At 39.9% G+C, this 20,207-nt stretch overlaps 1 protein-coding gene across 3 annotated transcripts in view; it reads right to left on the reverse strand.

The window, feature by feature from the left end:
- The window catches only part of ATRX (ATRX chromatin remodeler), a 66,084-nt gene that overhangs the window by 36,237 nt on the left and 9,640 nt on the right, over positions 1-20,207 (reverse strand). The window contains exons 2-11 of one of the 3 annotated variants that reach the window (XM_082289563.1): positions 19,093-19,205; positions 17,329-17,463; positions 16,035-16,090; positions 15,154-15,206; positions 13,448-13,572; positions 12,125-12,244; positions 8,982-9,091; positions 6,844-6,911; positions 3,069-5,983; positions 448-526 (exon numbers count right to left, since the gene is read on the reverse strand). In XM_082289563.1, the coding sequence (XP_082145689.1) occupies positions 448-526; positions 3,069-5,983; positions 6,844-6,911; positions 8,982-9,091; positions 12,125-12,244; positions 13,448-13,572; positions 15,154-15,206; positions 16,035-16,090; positions 17,329-17,463; positions 19,093-19,205 (3,774 nt within the window). The remainder of the gene's footprint in view (positions 1-447; positions 527-3,068; positions 5,984-6,843; positions 6,912-8,981; positions 9,092-12,124; positions 12,245-13,447; positions 13,573-15,153; positions 15,207-16,034; positions 16,091-17,328; positions 17,464-19,092; positions 19,206-20,207) is intronic. The other 2 variants (XM_082289565.1, XM_082289564.1) reach the window with 2 other exon arrangements.

Here is a 20,207-nt window from a genome sequence, read left to right on the forward strand (position 1 = left end):
AAAGCATATTAAGTAACAGTAATAACCAAATTCATTCTGAAAATATTGCAGCACTGCATATTGCACAGATGCAAATTGTCACCTTCTACTCCCAGAACTAGCTGAAATTCACATTTAGCAGCAGCAGCTTTTTACCTGCCTGCAAGATCCTTTATCACCAACCTCCCACTCGCACCGGGAACCCCAGCGGGACAGTGCTGCAGTGCCTTGAGAACACCCCCTAGCCAGGTGTCTCAGCTACCACTTCTAAACACTTGCTTTGCATTTCTGGCTCTGGGCCTCTGTTTTCTGGCCCCGTGTTCACACTTGCGGGAGGCCCGTGAGCGAGTCTTTACCGGGCAGGCAGCCGTGCTTTTTACCACCTGCTTGCTCCTCCGTTGCGCCGGTTTGCGCCCACGCCTAGGGTGTGTTATAATCGTTTTTAAGTCCTTACGGAGGGTATCATACCTATTCTCAGGGTCGTCATCATCATCATCTTCCTCCTCCTCCATTGGGATAGTCCTTGATAGAGCCTCTCCCTCATCTCCTGCAAAAAAAGCCCAAGAGAAAACACTCAGTACATGTAAACCCGGCAACAAACAAGACACGACAGCACAATGAACAACGCAACATGTGAACTACATCTCCATCAAAATCCCAGTTTAAAGACAGCTTGGAAATACCACTTTTCTACCAGTTACCTGTCTTGACAGATAAAAATAAATGGAGTTTTTCAATGCACATTATGCTTGCTGCTACACACAACTTGCAACTCGTTCCTAATTACAAACTGTGAATTTGGGATTTTACACCAAAACACAGAGACTAACTACTCTACCCAGGAATCAGAAAGAAGTTACCTAAGAAATTATTTGCCCTAAGAAATTATTTGCTCTGTCAGAAGCTCCACTAGTGAGTTTGGCAAACTGAAAAGAAGGCACAAACAAGTACAGGACAGAACTGCTTCCCAAGCCCATGGGCTGCCATGAGGAAGTACTGGAGAACACTAATCCTTCCTATTTTTGCTTTCAGACCATGAGTGTGTGTAAAGAGTTGTATTTTGAGAATTCCACATGCTATCCTTACTGCAAATATCCAAACTCAGCTGCACTACATGGCACTGTCCCATATACAAAGGACATAGAAACCAACAGCGTGGGACACGTGACAGAGAAGGAACAGCACAGTGTGAAGCCTGCCCTTAAGCTCCTCTGCACTGTCCTGGCTGGACTGAGGAATTTGGATTGTTTCTAGCACATTCCCAGGCCTGTCTCCTTGCTTTTCTCTCTTTTTTTCTTGCATGCACATCAGACAAATCTGCTAGGTAGTAAAATTAAGCTTAGGGAAAGAAACCTCACAATCCTAACAAGCTGAGATTCCCTCATCCATAATTTCTGTTTATTTTCTATCTGTGGGGACTGGAGGACTGGACTAAAACTAGGCTGCGAGAGGCACACTCCAAGGTGATCAGAGAAAGTCCCTCATTTGGATAAATAAAAGCATCCTGTTGGTTAAACCAGATCCTAAGTCTCATTTAATGATCAATCTACACAGCTTATTCAGACCCAGAACAGACTCCTTTATTAATTCACCTATTAAACCAAAAGCAGACTGCAGAGAAAGGGCACATTCTTCTCCTCTGAAAATACTCTAACATGGGCAGAATTTCACAGAAGCAAATGATAACTAAGGCTGAAAGAGACATCTGGACATGCTCTACTCCAAATCCACCATCAAAGCAAAGCTAACTCCAAAGTCAGGTCAGTTATTTCAGGGTCTTGGCCAGTGAAGTTTTAAGCATTTCCAAGGACAGGGATTCCAAAGTTCAGCAAGGCAACCAGTTTCAAGCTTTGACCATGCTCAGTTTAAGAACACTTCTTCTAGTGTCTGTATCAGTTTTCCTTGCTAAATGCTGTATCCACTCCCTCTTATCCTTTGGGCACACATCCAGCTCAGCCTCCCCTAAAACTGCCCATGAGCTGATTTGCAGACAGAAATTCAGACACCCCATTTTTAGCATTCTGTCTCCAGTCTAAACCAACCCACTTCTCTCTCAGTCTAACTCTACTGTCAATCATCCCACACCACAGACCTGTTCATTGGTACCATGCTATCCATCTCTCCAATAATGACCCAATCTTTCCACTTGTGACCTGCAAATGAAACAACAGGTCCCACTGCCTCAGACACCTGCTGATATATTAAAACCAACTTTTTCCTCTTGGGCCGTTTCAATACCAAGTCCGTGAACTGTACATGAGCAATTCCATTTCTAAGGCATTTCTCTCTGATGGTTCAGTGATGCTGAACACTGTCACTGAGTGCCATCAATTGTCTGTCTGTAGGAGAGTTTAATGGCTGTGGCAGCAACCACACGCAAAGAGCCAGTTCATTACTATGCAAACCATGAATTATCTGCAATTTCTCCTGCCAGTGACATCACTGGGGAAAATATTGCTAAGGCAGCAGTCAAGGAAAAGCTCTACAAGTCCTAGTATTATCTGCACAGAGACACAACATATGAAAACAATAAGCAATGACAGATTTCTAAGTAGCTGTTCTAAGCCTACATGGCTCTTGTGAGGCACAAAAATCATCTGCTTGATTTTGAAATGTTATTACAATGCCACACGTCTCCAGAGTCGCCTCCAGTGCACAGAACAGGAGGTGATAAATTTGAGTTCACCACATTATCTACTCCTTCAAATCAGCTTCTGCTGAACAGTCCCAGGGCAGGTGAGGTAAGGGCCAGGCTTTGGAAAGCTGGACTTCAAGGCAGTACCTGCTGCAAATACTGCCTGGGGTTCCCAAAGCACCTCCATTTACAGTGATATCTTTTTTTTCCTCAAGGTACAAGCTGCACAAACTGAAATCATGGAATCTTACAGCCACAGGATAGTTTGGCTGGAAGGGAACTTTACAACATGTGCTTCCAAATCTGTATCAGAAAACCCGACAGGCTGCAAACATTTAAATGCACGATTCCCTACTGGTGAGCGTTTTTTGCTTCTGCATTATTAAATGTCACCCAAACCTTACAAAATTCCTGTTTATATTTTAATATGTGTACATGAACATCTTTTGCACACCTGATGACTGACAAAATCCTGCATCAGCAGACAGCATCAAGCTTTCGGTCACCGGCCTGATCTTCTGCTCGTCGCTGCTTCCATCGCCTGTGGAATTCTGATCATCATTTTCTTCCTTATCAGACGAGGAAGAGGAAGTGACAACCACCTTCTTTTTTGCCACCTTCTTTTTTAAGTTGCTCTTTTTACTTTCTTTTACTGATCCTCTTTTAATCTTTTTCTTAGTGTCTTCATAGGACTCCTCATCAGAAGAGGATGAGTCGTTCTGTTCTTTCTTGGAAATTTTCTTTTTGTGGCTTATTTTTTTCTTTTCTTTCGTTTCAGTTCGTTTTTTACGCCGCACAGCATCATCAGAAGAACTCTCCTCTTTTTGGGGAGATTTCTCAGTATCAGAGGATAAATCAATGTGCACTCTTTTAGCTACTCTCTCTCTCAAATTCCTCTTTTCTGTAAACACGAGTTCCTTTTTAATTTTGTCGTTTTCAGAAGAATTGTTACTTCCTTTCTCTGGAGATGACTTATCAAGATCAGAAGAGGAATCACCTTGTTCTTTCTTCAAACCTTTCTTTTTCAGTTTTTCAGATTGTTTTGCTTTGCTTTCTGATCCTTTTTTGTTCTTGAGTCTGTCTTTGGAAGACTCCAACTTGTGCTCTTTCTTTGCCGATTTCTCAGTACTCTCAGAAGAAGAATCATCCTGTGCCTTTTTCTTTTTCAAATCCTTCTTTTTCTTAACTTCAGGACTCTCCTCTTTCTCCAGCGAAGACTTCTCAACATCAGAAGACTCATCGTGTTTTCCCTTTGCAGATTTTTCTTTTGAGTCTCTGTTTATCTTCTCCTTAGCAGCTGACCTCTTACCCGTTTTTTTATCTTTAGAAGAGTGATTAATTTCCTTCTCTGGGGAAGACTTCTCAGCATCATCATCTTCAGAAGATTTACCTCTCTTCTTCTTCAGATTTACCTTTCTCTTACTGCTTACTTTTTTCCTCTGCTCTTCTTCAGAGGAATCATAACTATCATCTTTTTGGGAGTATGTTTTCTTCGATTTTTTTGCAGCCTCGATTTTACTCAACATTTTTATCTCTTTTTCCAACTCAGAATCATAGTTTGAAGAATCTGAGTAGTTTTGTCGTTTCTTTTTAGCAGCAGCAGCATTTTTAGCTGATTTGCCTCTTTTAGCATCTAAATCTGAACCGGAACTGGAACTTTTCCTTTTTCGTTTCCCGTTTTCATCCTTTACTGGTTGATTCTTTTGAAAATCTGAAGCCTTCTGATTATTTGCTGGCACTTCGCTGTTGCTTTCACTGTCTGAGGAGCTGCGACTCATCATCCCTGCCTCTTTAAGGACAGCTGGCATCTCATCAGAGTCTGAGCTGTGATCTAAGTCATATGGCTTTTTGGATTTGGAAAGTTTGTTAGGACTAGGACCATCAGCAGTGCTGTCAGAATTTCTTTTATCGTTTTTCCTCCTTGGCTGCTTGGATGATTTTCTCTTCCGTTTTTCATTGCTCGTGTCATTGCTGTCCTCCTCTGAGTTGGATGTCAGGGGGCTGATGTCCGTGGGGCGCCTCAGCGGGGTGGTCTTGACGCGCGGCGACCTCCGGAGATCCGCGTCCTCCACGGGCACGGCCTCGTTCTCCGTGGAGGGCTCGCTGCCAACATTATGGTTTTGTTTTACAGAATCACAGTTTGCTGCTCTAGGTTGAGATGCATCAACGTCTTTAGATGCATCAACATCTTTACTGTCCTTTTCTACGCTGCTGTCTTGATCTTCAGCTTTAACTGTAGACTCTGAAAGGGAAACAGGAGTCAATTTTACAATCAATTCTTTTGTTCCTTTCGCTGATGATTTTAACTTGGTACCACCTTTGGTATCTTTCACAGGAGTGGTCAATTTTGTATTTGGATTTAGAGTCTCATGATCTGCTGCTGTGTTTCCACTGTCCTGCTCATCTGATGGCATCTGGATCTCCATAGCAGATTCCAGAGTCTCAAAAATATCTTCAGGAACAGACGAGGGGATGGACACAATATCCATGTCTAAAGCCTCTGTACTGTTGGGCTCATACTGTGGTTCTTCATTTCTGCCAGACTTTTTCTCTTCCCCAGGAGCTGCCTTGTTATCTGTCTGTTCCACTGAGGGAACACTTTGATCCATGGGCTCACTGTCAGGCCGCTCCGACACAACTTTTTTCTGTGTCTGTACAGCGTCATCCTCTTTTAATGCCACATGTTCCTTGCCTTCATCTTTTTTCACCTCATTTTTTTCTGATCTAACCTCAGTCTTTTTCTCTTTGGTATTTTTATCTTTGATTTTAACATTCAATGCTTGAATCTCCAGGTTCAGGCCTTCTTCTAGTGACAGATGAGCTTTTTTCATGTCACTCAGCACAGATTTAAAAGCTTTCAGCTGGCACAGTTGCACAGTTGGGCTTATTTCTACATTTTCTGCAGCGTTTTTCAAAAAGCTTACAAAGCTAGAATTCAGATTTGTTGTAGTTTCAACCAGTTTTTTTGTTTTCTTAAGCAAGTCTTTTGGCACCATTAGTGCTTTATACGAATATGTTAGCGAACCTGAATATGAATTATCTAATTTTTTTTCTTCCCCATTACAATTTGCATTATTTCTCTTTGGAGAAAACTTGACCGTGTGGTCATATATTTTACTTTTTTCATTTTCAACTTTCATCTTTTTTTTGTTTTGTTGAAGTAACTGTTCTAAATTTTCAAAGACACTGTCACACGCAGTGACCAAGTCCAACAAAGGCTCTGGATGGCAAATATAGCAGTGCCACTGGTTATTTTCATCCAGGATAGTCGAGAGCTCCTTTCGGCCCAGGTTGCGCAAAATGCACTTTTTACAGAAGGCGTTATGGCAAAAGTCACAGCAAATCAAATTTCCACCTTCAGCACACCACCTGCAACGACATTGAGAATGGTAAGAGTCTTGTCTCCACATCAACAAGATGATACATTCCTAAGTTCACATATTTAAAAGTTCAAGTGATGAACAGATATCCATTACTTGGAACCGTTATTGAAAGCGTGCCTGAAAAGCTCAACTGAGAATTGCCAAGTCAGAAAATTCACGTATTACATTAACACTTCACAAAGCTGAAATGGTCAGTAATTTTCAAACACAATTTCAGCACTGATTTAATTCTTTAAAGAAGAGAAAAAATTAATTAAATCTTATTTTCCCTGTTTCTTATGAAAATTTGTGATTTCTTTTACAGCAAAATTAATAAGCTTAAGCCTTTCTAGCCTTAACTCATACATTACTACTGCAGGAGCACACGAAGACTGGAAAGTGGTGGACAATAAGCTCACAGAAACCAAAGACTGCACAATTTTGACTGAATTACACATTTAGGTATTTGACATAAGGACAAGGAAGTGCTTTAGCATTTCAAAAGTGGGAGATGCATCTGGAGAACTGAGTTTCTGAGGCTCACAAGGTTTAGAATGCCAGATTCTATCCCCACCTTTAAGGTGTTCAGAAGGTGGCATGCTATTTAATTAAAAATGTGATATCTTACAAGTGTTTGTTATTAGATTTCTTTATAAAATGTCTGCCTGTTCATTACTAAAACAACAATCAATCAGTCAGAAAAACCCTGGGGCTGAGTATTTCCTGGTGACAAATAATTGTTCATTCAGCTCTTATGTACTTGTCTTTGTCAATAACATCACGATTGCAAGAAAAAGGATCCAGACACCAGCAGAGCTGTGGGTGTTACTTCAGTTTTTGTACACTCTGCAGTTTTTGTACACTTACCTACACTGTTCATCCATCCCATCCGAGTCACGACTAATGTCATCACTCATGTAATACTTGTAGCAAGTCTGGAAAGAAAGAGAGAGAACAAGAAATTCTTTATTAAATCTCAACTGGGCTTCAGCAATTCATTAGATTTCAGCATGCATTAGAAGCAGCAGTTGCAAGGCAAGGCCCTCAGCATTCTAAGCCTTTTACATTTGTTTTAACCTAAAAAACATCTTCCATGGATAGAACACGTCCCAAACCATGACTTATTTAGATGGCTCAAGGTCTGTTTGAAAATTAAACAGGCTTTTGTTTGATGGCTGCATATCTGTGGATCTTAGAACATCAGCTGAATACTTCTTTCCAGTCTGAATTTTTTTCCATCCATTTCCTAGGTAAATCAACACCACATCCTCCCTGACACATTAATCCTACAAAAATTACAATTTTCAGCTGGATGCTCCTTATGTTAGCATGTGATGCCATAAGGCTATAGACAAAAATGTCTTCAGCATTAATCATGATGTTAACATCCAAGAATTCCATTTCCAGGTGCAAAATAAACATTTTCATTGAAAATGTGGTAATGCTAAGAAAAAAAATTACATATTATTCAACCAGAATTATTGATAGCTTCAGTTGCTGAATTGTTTACACCAAATTCTGTAGGTTTGGTGTTATTTTTTTCCCAGCTGTTAGTGAAGAAGGTTCTCCCAGGCTTGTAGCTCTACTCTGAACAGGCATTAATACAATTCAGAATCCAGAAGAGGCTTCATCACCTGAATTTAAAATGATGATGCCCCATTATCTGGAGCAGACTTGCACATCTGTTCAACTGAACTATCCAAACAACCAAAATCAACATAAAACCCCAGTAAAATCTGATGTTTAGACACTTGATGGGATATTCACAGTCAAAGGAAAACAGCTTCTCAGGTCTGGGACTGTTTTACCTAAGCAGGAGAAAAATAAGGACAGAACTAGGCACAGAAATAATGAAAGAGCTGGAGTATGGAGACCAGGGGCTTCCATTCCTTCCTCTCACATTAACATAAGGCCATGTTCAATTCAGTAAAAACAAAGAAAATCAAGGGAAACAACCCTTGATATAATTCATGTAGCAGAGCTCCCAGTCAAGAGCTGCTACTGAGCCCAACACCCTGACCAGGTTACAAAAATGACCCAGGTCACTGATGTGCACTGCAGGAACCTGGGCAGCTACAGCCACATGCTGAGGTTGTGCAAAGCCAGGAACAGGAGCTGGGACTCCAATGGAGATGGGGAAAGGGTCACCGTGTGAGCAAAAGAAACAAGCCCGAATGCAGAGAAGAGCCAGCACACCAGACTAGATGGGCATGGCTGAGACAGTTTGTTAGCTGAGTGTGGAACACTAAAGAGGAGCTAGGAAGAGGGAGAAGGAGAGAAGAGCAGGGAAATGCTACATCTACTTTTTAACACAGAACTGTATCTCTATCTTTAGCAATATCTTTATAAATACAGAAATCTCCACAACCATAGGAATATGCAAGAGAGATCTCTGCAGCTCTCCAAAAATTACCAGAGGTCTCCATAGCAGGAGGCAGGGACATTTCCTTCCTGCCCTGTCCCACCTCTTCCCACTGCAGCCAACTCAGGGCCTCTGTGGAGCCAGCAGGAAGCCACACAGCTGAAAACTCAGATACTGGGCTTAAGGTTATGGATTAGACCAGCACTGCAAAGCTGCCATAAATTAGAACAGTCTAGGAGCTGGCAGAAACAGAGATGGCTTTGAAGCTGCTTTTCTGCTCCTTATTTCAATGCTGTTTTACATGGAATGCTTTAGCAGGAGATGCAGACTTGAATCTGTTCTTAAAATACATTATGAGTAGGCAGAAATTTCAGACAGATCATTTAACATTAAAAATTCACTAAGATTATACCCATAAAGCTGTAGAAATAAATAACAAAGAAACACAGGATATAAGAAAAAAGGAATATAAATTTGTAAGTATATTTGCCTTTTTTTTCCTCATTATAGTTTCCTTAATTGTAACAGCTAATGACTGAAAACTTTATTGACTAATGAACAAGAATTACTCCCACAAAATCCCACCCAAATCAACTGATATGACATTCTGAAACAAAAACAAACAGAACTGTTTGCCACATACCTTACATATAAGCACTTTCAGTGTAGGGTGTCTATAGATTGAATCCTTTTGAAAATGGTTCACCTGCTGCCCACAAGCTGTACAGCTTACAATTCCATGGAGTCCTTCTTCTATGGAGAGGATTACAAACCACACATCAATTGTTTTCATTCTTATTTAAGAAATCTGTATGTACCTATTGCCTTTTCTTCCAATATTCTGGACTGTCAGGTTTCTCACATGCCTTTATTTCTGCACCCAGCACCAGAGAAATTTTTCTGTAACCATTTGCTATTTGAGGACTGTTTTTACCCCTGATTTCTATGCTTCACTCAGGGTGAAGATACAGTTCTTTCCCTTTGAGAAGTTTGATTTGAGTTAACTGGTCACCTCCTGGAAACACACTTAAGTAAGAATCATCACTAAAATTCTTTCAGAGCAGCTCTGATATTCTGGATGACATTCCCCATTTAATCTCTTTTCAACAAATATCATTGCAGTTCACGTTTGTATTATGACATTTCTTTCACACACAATTTTAGTTTCTCAAAGAAAAGCATGAAAAACTCTTACAGAAAATGCAAGCAATCCTTGTAACAGTGCCTGAAAAATCTTTCCTCACATTTTGTTCTCTTCAGGATAGCAGTTTTTGGGTTTTTCTGAAACTACAATTTTGCTATGATCCACGTGTTCTCCCCATGTTGCTGACTGATCCCATGCTGTGTGCACCACTCTGCTACATTTGGTCAAGAAAGCTTTTTTTTTAATGCCAACCCCCCAGTTCAGCTTAGAAGGGGCAAACTTGGGCCTGGCAGGCTCACTCCATGCCAGGCTCTTAAACTGACTAATTAATACTCTGAAATATTTTTGTTTTCAACAGCAGAAAAAGGAAAATCATTTGTGAAACTTCTATACTTCCAAAAACCCAATTTGTGATCAAGCAGATACAGGTTTGGTAAGAGATCACTTAACTGCGACTTGTCCTTTGCTGTCATGTTCAGTGATTAAGTCAATAAGGAAATTAACTCAAACAGTTTAATTTAATGATTACAATCTGAGTACAGACTCTGTATTTTTTCTATTTTTAATTAACTAATCACTACCCTAGAATTAGAACCAAGCACCAACACCACCATGTTAAGGAACTGAAGGACACAGTTCAGGCTCACAGCAATCTGCTGCTGAAGCACAGCCTCAGATGGCTCAGGGGGCAGTGAACAGCTGATCCACCCTCCTAATTCAGTGAAATTCGGAATACAGGATATGTTTGCACCCTCCAGCCATTCCTGACTGCACGTCCTGCAGGGTCTGTGGACCTGCAAGTCCCTCTCACGAGCTCCAAACCAGCTCAAACACCAGTTTCAAATGCTGCTGTGACCGTGGATGAACACACCCATCACATCACACTCCTCAGGAAAGAACCCCACATTCTGCAGCACAGAATCCAACCCTGGCACACATCACAGTCCTTAAACTCCTGCAGGAATCACTGAGGGTCCCAGCCAACCCAGGGAGAACATGATATTCCCTGCCAAGTCCTGAGCCACTTCCCTCTTGTCCATAACCAAGGGGAAGCACTACGGCCTCCTTCCTCAAACCTCCAAGCTGGAACCAGGAAAAGAGAGAATTTATGAGGCAAACCTTTGTAAACCATGTTACTACTACAAATTATGATGATTCAAAGAAATAAACTACTACTAATTAATTAATACTGAGAAACTACTTAGTTAAAAACATTAACTGAATTTATCAGCAAAAATACAACCATAACCATGCTGCAGACACAAAACTTGAAAATAATGACACAATGCCTCTTACAGTCTTAGATAAGAGCATTTGGTTGCTAGAAAGGCAAGAGTTCTGCTTCTACCACTATTTCTAATACTCACAGGACATGTAATTCCTACTAGAAATGCAAATGTTTTAAATATATATATATGTCAGGCACAGTACATGAGTAACCAGTCCAGATACACAAAGGAAAGCCTGCAAATTCCCTAGGGATGGAGATAAAAAAGCTGGAAGGGCAGGTCATACAAACTGTCCTGGGGATGCAGACACAGGCCACAAAGCTCAAGCACAAGTGTCTGATCTTTTTAACACTGTACCCCTGAAGAGTCCTGTTGGACCATATGTAGAATTGTTATAAGCACAAATGGAAAGAGCATTTTTATATGAACAGGACATCTTGCATGGATAAAACAGAACCAACTTCCAAAGTTCATAATTTGGAGGAAACATCAATGCTCAAAATGTCACTGACACCACACGAGCCCAGGTGTATGCACAAGCACATTTCCACACAGTCACATTTCACTCCCCTTCAACAGATGGAGAAATACCACTCAAAAAATTGCTTTAGAAGAGAGCAAGGATCTCAAATGATACAATGGGAAGCATGAACAGCGTGTGCAAGAGCTGTTTGTGTGAATACCCTGGGTACTGCTGGACATGTGTGAGCTAAGATATTGCCAGTAGAGTTAACAAAAATATCTGCCTTCTTATTGGCTACATTACACATAATCCTCCCTCCTCTCCTTTATTTTTGAGGGGAAAAAAAGAGAAGAGAGAAATTAATTTCTGTTAGTATTATAATCTACCTAACTTCTCAGTTTTAGCAGCAGCTATGGCAAACCAGCTGGCACAGCATCTTTTCAAAGGTAATCCTTAGAAGGGCCCACTGGTCGGGAATTTCTCACAATTTAAAAGCAAAACAAAAAAGTCTTTATAATGTTTGAGGGTTGAGGATTTTTTCTTAGCTCACTGATGGATAATCTGCCTATACACGTCCCTGCTCAAACCTGGTTGCTTTCCTGGTGAGTCAGTGAACGTTCCTGTATCAATGGTGCTCCAATATAATTCCTTAATAAAGGAATACCTGTAACACCTGATTGCAACCAAGCAACTGCACCTAATGAAGCATCCTATACCTACTGAAAATAAGGAGTTTAATGGGAACTAATCTTAGCTTTCACTGCTGCATTGCAGGGGCAGCAATGGAGGCTAAGTTCTATCAGCTAAAATCCTCAATGAACAAAAAGCCAGAAGAGTGGAGGTATTTTTAGGATAATTTATCAGAAATATGGACAATTTTTAGATGTACCAAATGTGGTCGTAAGCAACAATTTAAACCCGTTTCAATAGATGTTTTAAATTGTATTTACCTCCACGCTTTTTGGGAGCTTCAGGTTTCATTTTAACGGTATTTCTGCTTCTAAATTCAGGCCCTTTAAAATCATCTTTGTCTTCATTCAGCACTGGCTCAGGCTGTACAACCACTGTACCTAGAATAATTTTATTTAGAAATTGGAAACCATTACACATCCAAGTGAAGTGCAAAAGTTCTGATTAATAAAGCCAACAACAAAAAAAAAAAAGTGCAATCTGTTGACTAAAACTCAACAAAGTTTTGAATGCACAGATGTTCACAGAAAAAAACCCAAAAAAACCAAAAACAACACCACACATTTCAAACTACACCTGTGTTGCAGCTGTAGGACAGAAGCCAAGGACTGAATGGGCTGAGGAGCAAATCCTGCTCTCTCTGCCTGGCTGTGGCACGTGCAGGACAGGACTGTCACACTGCTGGGGGGGTGTAGGACAGGAACTTGCTACCAATAAAGGACATCACTTAAATCCCTCAAAACCCTTAGAGTAGCTATGCTTTTCTCTCTTTGCCCCCTTCTATTCAGTTTCCCTAAAACTGAAATAACTTGATTTATTTCAGCGTGAAATAAACAAAAAAGCAATGGAATAAAACCTGTTTTGTCTTTAACAAGATTCAAAACTGACATTTTCATTTAAACAAAGTACTTATCAAAATTATGTGAAGGAAAAAGCATATCTTTCCTATTTAAGAGCCCAGTTTTGTTGTGAGGACACTGAAAATAATCTAATATTCTGAAAAAATTATTTTAGAGTGACTGCTCTAAATACTGCTACTCATGCAGTAAACAGCAGCAATTTTTCCTGTAACTTTCCTAGGTAAGAAATGGAGATTAATCCAACTCACACTGCAGCTAAGAGCAGAGGGATGTAGGCCTACAGTGTTAACTGTTTCTAAAAGGTGCTTAAAAATACATCCAATAATGGCATTCTCCTCCCAGAGTTAGTTTTGCCTTTGTTGATCTAATTGCTAATAACCTCAAAGACAGAACAGTAAAATAAGACCTCCAGGTGTCAGAGCTTGAGACTCCTGCAAAACAACAGAATCAATCATTTCCCCTCTTTTGTGATGGTTTTATACAGATGTCAGCAGGCATTGGAAATTAAGCCACCAGCACATCCTTGTGCACCCATGGATTAAAATATGCTGGGTTCCAAACTGAAGGTGCTCAGGTTCCTCTTTTTGTGTGGACAGAAAACCAACAGGACCTTCAAGAGGCATTTTACTAATACATGTGCATTCTAGTGAATTATTTATGCTGCATTATAATCTTGGCTAATTTGCTGAATTCAGAAACAAAAGAAAAAAAGACATGACCTACCTTTAGGCAAGCTTTGCATATCTACATCATTTTCTGAGTTCTCATTTGAAATATCTTCATTTACAGTTTCATCTACGATTTGTTCATCATCTGACCCAACATATTTTGTTACAACTGTAGGTTTCCTGCATAGACAGAAAAAAAACCCCCATGGTCTGACAAATAGTACATACTGCAATTCAGGCAAGCTTTGCCTGCAAAGCACCATATTAACTGTGAAAAACTAAGTTCTTTTTAAATTAATTGAAGACATTATGAAGTGGGATGCTCCAAGTTACTACAATACATAAATTGTAGGTTAATTTTCTGGTTTGGAATAGGAATTCTCCCCTCCCACGTGAAATAAAAATATATACTAATAAAATATTTTTGTTGCAAAACCAAGGTTTGATGTGTTTTTAAGAAAGTTACAGTTCCAGGAAAGAAGTCTAAAAGAAACACAAGTGAATGTCTGCTCATGAATTTTATACATCCTTCCAGGTTTAACAGGCAGCACAAAGAGAACACAGATATTAGCAAATTACAAAAAGCATCTTGGCAGAAGAGATGCTTGCAAGGAAACGAAGGAAATGCAGAAAGAAATGAAAAAGCTGTTGAACAAAAGGATCAGCTGACAGAATTCCACACAAACATAACTCAGAACTGAATCCATGAAAATGAACCAATTTACTATGTGAGAATGGGGAGAAAATAATACAGAATATGGAGCAAATTTTTCAGTAGTCTGAAGGCAATGCATGAACTACTGCAGGATACTGGTTTTGTCAGTACAAGGCACAATATGATAAATGGATGAGTGAAAATCCCTTTAGTGATAAGACAGGAAGCAAAAAACGGGACTAAAGAAGAATATGAATGAAAAGAGTTCAGCAGGACACTGGATTCAAAAGATGAGGGAGAAACTAAAGCCAAATTTAAAACCACACTCTCAAATATGGCATCAAGACAAACATAAAAAGAAGACTGAAGAATATTAATTCCAGCAGACATGATAAAATAAAGCAACTTGGATTAAAAGGAGAGTGAAAAGAGATACAGACTTTTAAAGAGCAGTACTAAGGCAGCTGTGGAAAGCTCAACTCCCTGCACAGTTCACTGGGATTTAACAAAAAGCACAGAGGACAGAATTTTAGTGAGCATCAGCTGAGAGCAGATGAGGAGGACTTTGACTGGAGCAAGTCTGCTCTTACTTGGGACACAAATGATTTGTCTTCTGTAGGTTCAAGCAGCTGGTAAACAATTCACTCCATACTTTTTAGATCAAAGAGGGGGAAAAGGATTAAGCAGAGATACAGCAAATGGCAGTTTCTACACAGGACAACTCAACAGCACAGTCCGATGCTGCACTCTCCTAATAATAAAGCAAATAAAGCCTCTTTTTCTGTGCATGACCCAAGACACAGTTTTGGAAGAATCCTACACGCATAAATAGCAAGACTGAAGGAACTCTTGTATAAACTCCTTTGTCCTGAAGATATGGGCTAATTTTGTCTTTGTTAATAATAATTAAGCTTTAGCATCTTATCCTTTCACCCTGAGAAATCATTTGAATTTTAAGTGTACTATGAGCCATTTGCTTTACCAGCACTCTGCTGATTTCATGGATTTATACTGGTATGGACCAAAAATATTTGACACAGTGCATGCACTTTTCTACAGCTTCCCATACCCAAAAAGTAATTTATTGTTTTATTTTCCAAACCAACCTTTTGGAACGGGATAATCCTAAGGATTTGGTTCTTTCTGAAGAACTACTTCCCTAAAAACAAGAAAAAAAAAGTAAAAGTCAACACATTTATATCCAAGGGACCTGTCAAAAACCAGTTTCTTGCATTAATTAGAACACAACTCAGAAGTCACCAGGGCCCTTATAAAAAAAATACTTTAAGAAGTGCAGCAGGAAAAGCAGTAACTACAAGTGGCAATTTCAACAGTGACACCAGTACAGTTAAACTGCATCTGTGGAGTTTCAGAAGTCAGCAGCTTACACAGGCCTGTGAATGCTCTTCATGCTATGTGAGGAAACCATCCCCTTTTCCAACACACCATTCCAGAGGGTTCTGGCACTCAGGAGCAGCAGCAGCCTGCACCCAGGAATTGCCAGCAGAACAGACTCTTGTTATGTGGCTCGTGCCAGAAAGCACTGGCTGCCTTCAGAGCAAAACTGATTTTTTCAGCCGTTTTTGCACTCAGATCACAACTAGGTCTGGGCAGTTTAAAATACCTGAATTTACAGCAGTAAAGGCAAACTAAGGCAGGACACTGGCATTTGTGTTTTCTCTACAATGTTAAGATACTGTCCACCAGAATATTTCCAACAGGAGAACAGACAGAAGTAAATACCACATGAAAAATTTCTGCTCTTGTTTAACACAGATCCAGCATGTCCATTTTTACTTTTTTTAAAAGGGGAGCATATTTGCCTAAAAGAACAGCTAATTACCTGCTGTTATCTGAGTAACAGGGTGAAGGGTGATGACATTAACGGGTGCTTCTCACAGTATTATTTATTGTAAAAGCAACAGACTGAACTCAGCTGCCGTGCACTAGACACGCAAACAGAATTCAAAAGCATTTTTATTCCTACCTCATCCCTACTGTTCTCCATTGAAGCTGGACTTCCTTTAGGTTCTCTACTTTTACCTATGGAGAGAAATTAAAGGAGTCCACTGAAATGCAAGGAACATCAAAAGTTCTTCACACTGCACATCACAGCATTGTTTGTGTTTCACCAGCCTGGCTAGAGATAACTGTGACTTTCAGAGACAAACTGCTGCACCACAAAAAAGACATTCCATTGTATGGCATAAATGTTACAGAAATAATTCAGAAATCCCTTTCAGTTCAGTGCCTGGGAGCCTTCCTCTGTTGGTGAAGAAATACTGAAGCACTGGCAGTGCAACTGCATGCAGAAATAATATCTTTTTTTGCTGATATCTAAGTTACTACAAGTATTTTCTCTTACACATCTTGACATAAGAAACAAAGTATTAAATCTGGGATCATGGAACCACAGATGAAAATCTCATTTGATCCAAGATGTGACTGAGAATTCCTCTTTCTCAGTCTTGGGAACCATGGAAAACAAAGCCTAAAGACCTGCAACCTATTGGCACCTGCTCCAATCCACCAGTCCTGGAAATGGAAAGTTTGGAGTTCAGTGATTGAATGATTCTTGTATGAAGTTGCTCCAAAAGCTTAGGAACAGGGATTTTACAGATGCTACTGAGTAGGCAGTATAATTATCGGATACTTGTCAGGATTATTTGTGATTTTAACAGAAAACTACTAGGACTGCAACTTCTTTATCCTTAAACTTCAGTTTTGGGGAAAACCAAACCATTTTCTTCTATATTTTGAAAAAACTGAATCACTCAGAGAATTCAATGCTGGATATTTGACCTCTGCTGAATTGTTTGAGTAAATTTCAGGGAAAATCATCCAGCCATTTCCACATGTGAAGGGGGAAATAAAAAATGGAAGCAAACAATGCTTTTGGCCTTTTTAAATACCTGAAATTTCTTCTCTAGAATATTATAGGCATTCCCCTGTTGTGAGGGAGGAACCTGAGATTTGGAAGGAGAGTGACATTTCTTCTGGAGCTTGGATAGTGCCCACCTTCTGTTCTTGACCAATTTTGACCAAGTGATAAACCCATGGAAAATACCATCTTGGAGAGCTTGGCAGAGCTTCCCCTACTCTGGCAGCCCCAGTGTGTGCATACTCTGCACTCAGACTGGCAGCCTGATGCACATGTGCTATTCCCAAAGCAGCTGAACGTGCTCCAGTGCCAGTTTCTCCGTGTGCCCGGGCTGTGGGCACGTCATACCCACCAAATGACCCCACGTGCTGCAGCCATCCCCTCCCAACTCAGTGCTGACCTGGCTGCTCCTGCCCCAGCCACTCCAGGGCTCCCAGAGAGCAGGGCTTCCCCTGGGATTGCTGCTCCAGGGAATGAGCTGCACTCTTGGAGCAAGAGCAGGCAGTCTGGCTCTCCTGAGCTCTCCATGACTCTTCTGCTGGCACCCATGCAGTGGAGAGGAGGGAGACATCCAGTTCCAGTGCAGAGGGGATAAAGGAACATTATTAAGGCTAGAAAGCAAGTACTGCTTCCTATTTTAACTGACCTCTGTGTGTGGCAGGGACCTAAGTTTAGGGTATGAAGTAGTTTCAGCTAATACTCTACTGATTTCTAACACCCAACCCTCCCAGGCCACACTTAACCACCTGCATCATCACCTCCCTCCTTACAACACTCTACCCAATAGTTCATATATCCTCCAAATGCTGCAACAAAACAAGATCCATTACTAAATAAATCTGATTTGGCCCCAGTCACACCCATAACTTCTGCTTGTAATGAGCATCCTGTGGATTAAAAAAAAAAGTAAGTACAGTTGCTGAAAACACTTTCATTATGCACAGAACATTAGGAGGGGAAGGAAATTTGCACAATTAATTCTGGCATTTCCTAGTATTTAAGTGTTTAATTCTGACTCTTCAACTTTAATATGTTCTTTTAGATCTCAAACCCACATTAAAATATGTCTGCTATGAATTTGCAAGTGTATCCATTTCACAGACAATCTGTGTTTTACAGCAAGGAACCAAATGCTAATTTTTAACTACAGAGGATAAAGGGAGAAGATTTCTTTTTCCCAGTGTGCTCCTCAGCAAAATTTCACTTTGAGATGCATCTACAGCACAGTTTATTTTACTATTCTGCTGAAGCATCATGAGTAGTTTCTTTTTCCTATGCTAACAGTTCCGTTTGATGCTGATGTTGAGGAGGTGAGTGCCAGAGGCAACAGACTCTCTCTCTAAACAAAACATTAAAAGATAAAAACTACATGCCACAAAATCCATGGAAGATATTACTTAAGATAACAGGAGTTCGAAAATAAATTCTGTAACACAGCCAGTACACACTCACTCCTGCACTCCACCACATCAACACAACTTTTAGCTCATTAAACAGTAGAGACTGAAAGGTTTTGCACCTGTATCCAGTCCAATTTAAAGTAAGAAACAAATTTAACCAGTTAAATTTGGAAACAGATTTTATTCAGTACTGACATGAAATAATTTCACTTTTAATCACTGTCAAAGTGTTTAAACTTTGTTACCTATGTGTAACTTAGAAGTAAAAATTTCCAATACCAATTCTGACCTAGAAGAGGACTCTAGGTTTTTTAAAAGTATTATTTTCTTTCCAAATGTTTCCAGCATATATGTAGAAATCTTTTTCAAATTACTATGAAAGCACAATCTCCAGAACTTCTTCCACACCTACAAGGACTGCAAAAGCTTTACTACAGCAGAAAAACCAAGACACTGCATTTATAAGTTCAGGAACGCTGAACAAGAACTCCTAGCACAGCAAATACGTGTGTGTTTGCTATCTCATGTTTCATAGGAGGGAAATTACAAGAAGATCAGATTTTTTTCATCTTTAGAAAGATCCAAATTGAAATAAATATTGTATCAAAGGCCTACTGTGTATTTATCCAGATATCACCACTTAAATCACATTAAGGCTTCGTGTAAGTACCCCAGTGAATTGTGATAGAGTGAAACAACAGCATCAAGTTATTTGACTTTAGAATCACATATACATTGAAAATAAACATAAAACATCCCTTTACCTATACTTTTGTTTTTAGATAATGCTGGAGGAGAGTTTGCGTCCTCAGATTCTTCTGATGAGTGAGCCAAGAAGTCATGGAGTTTCTGTACCAAAGTATTCAACTTGCTTTCACTGTTAAAATACAAGTAATATTTAGAGTTACTTACATATCTCACTCCAATTTATCAAGCTTGAAAGAAATTATGTTTAATCTCAATTAATGCATCTACAAGAGATTTAAACATCTGTTTCTGCACAAGTATATCAGAGCAAATAAAAACCATATAATTTTGCTAAATACTGAGTGAAAGAGTAGGTGCAGCTTTACTGACAAAAAAGCACTAAGGATTTTGTTCATAATAAAAAGACTATTTTAAGTAATTTTCACTGTTTACAGTTATTGACACAATTCAAGAAAGTCTGAGTGGTAACGCTGCTATGACATGAAGACAGCAAAAAATTAATATTCTACTTGTCAGAAGCCAGACAGGTAAGAATAATAAAGTCTTTATTTTACTACCAAAAATGTTACCTTTGGGATATAAACCACGAGAACTAACAGGCGAGTTTCACCTGCAAACTTAGAAACAAACAGGTCCACTGAATATGAAAGTTTGCTGATGCCAAACTTTTATTAAATCTACCATCTACATGTTGTGTTGTGTTAATTTCATCAAGAAACAGCCATGCAGGACCAGATCATTCCTTTGTATGAGTACTGATAATTAACTCATAAAAAATAATCCCCTGGCAACTTTCACTGTACACTTTTAGACCCCAGGAACTGTCAGTCTTGTGCACATTTACTGATTACAGTAAAAAGCAACACCTCGATCCCAGGCTTTCCTTGAAAAGCTGCTCCATTTCATAACCTCCATGTTACCCCCCTGGCATTTTACAGGGTTTATTTCTCCCAAAACTCCTACAATTTCCCAGGACAGGGTTTTTCCAGCTGCCCTGACTGAGGCCAAGGGCTCTCAGCCCCTGTTCAGAAGCTGCTGCTGAGCTGTTTGCTCCCTCCCCTCCTATCAGCCCCTCTGGAATCTGCCAGCTGATCTGTCCTGACTCATCATGCCTTATCTGCTGCTCCAGACACTCTCCCACTGCTGACCTACCCTACCCCCAGCAGAAGTG

Source organism: Coloeus monedula, assembly GCF_965178545.1.
Source record: "Coloeus monedula genome assembly, chromosome: 12".
Taxonomy (NCBI): domain Eukaryota; kingdom Metazoa; phylum Chordata; class Aves; order Passeriformes; family Corvidae; genus Coloeus; species Coloeus monedula.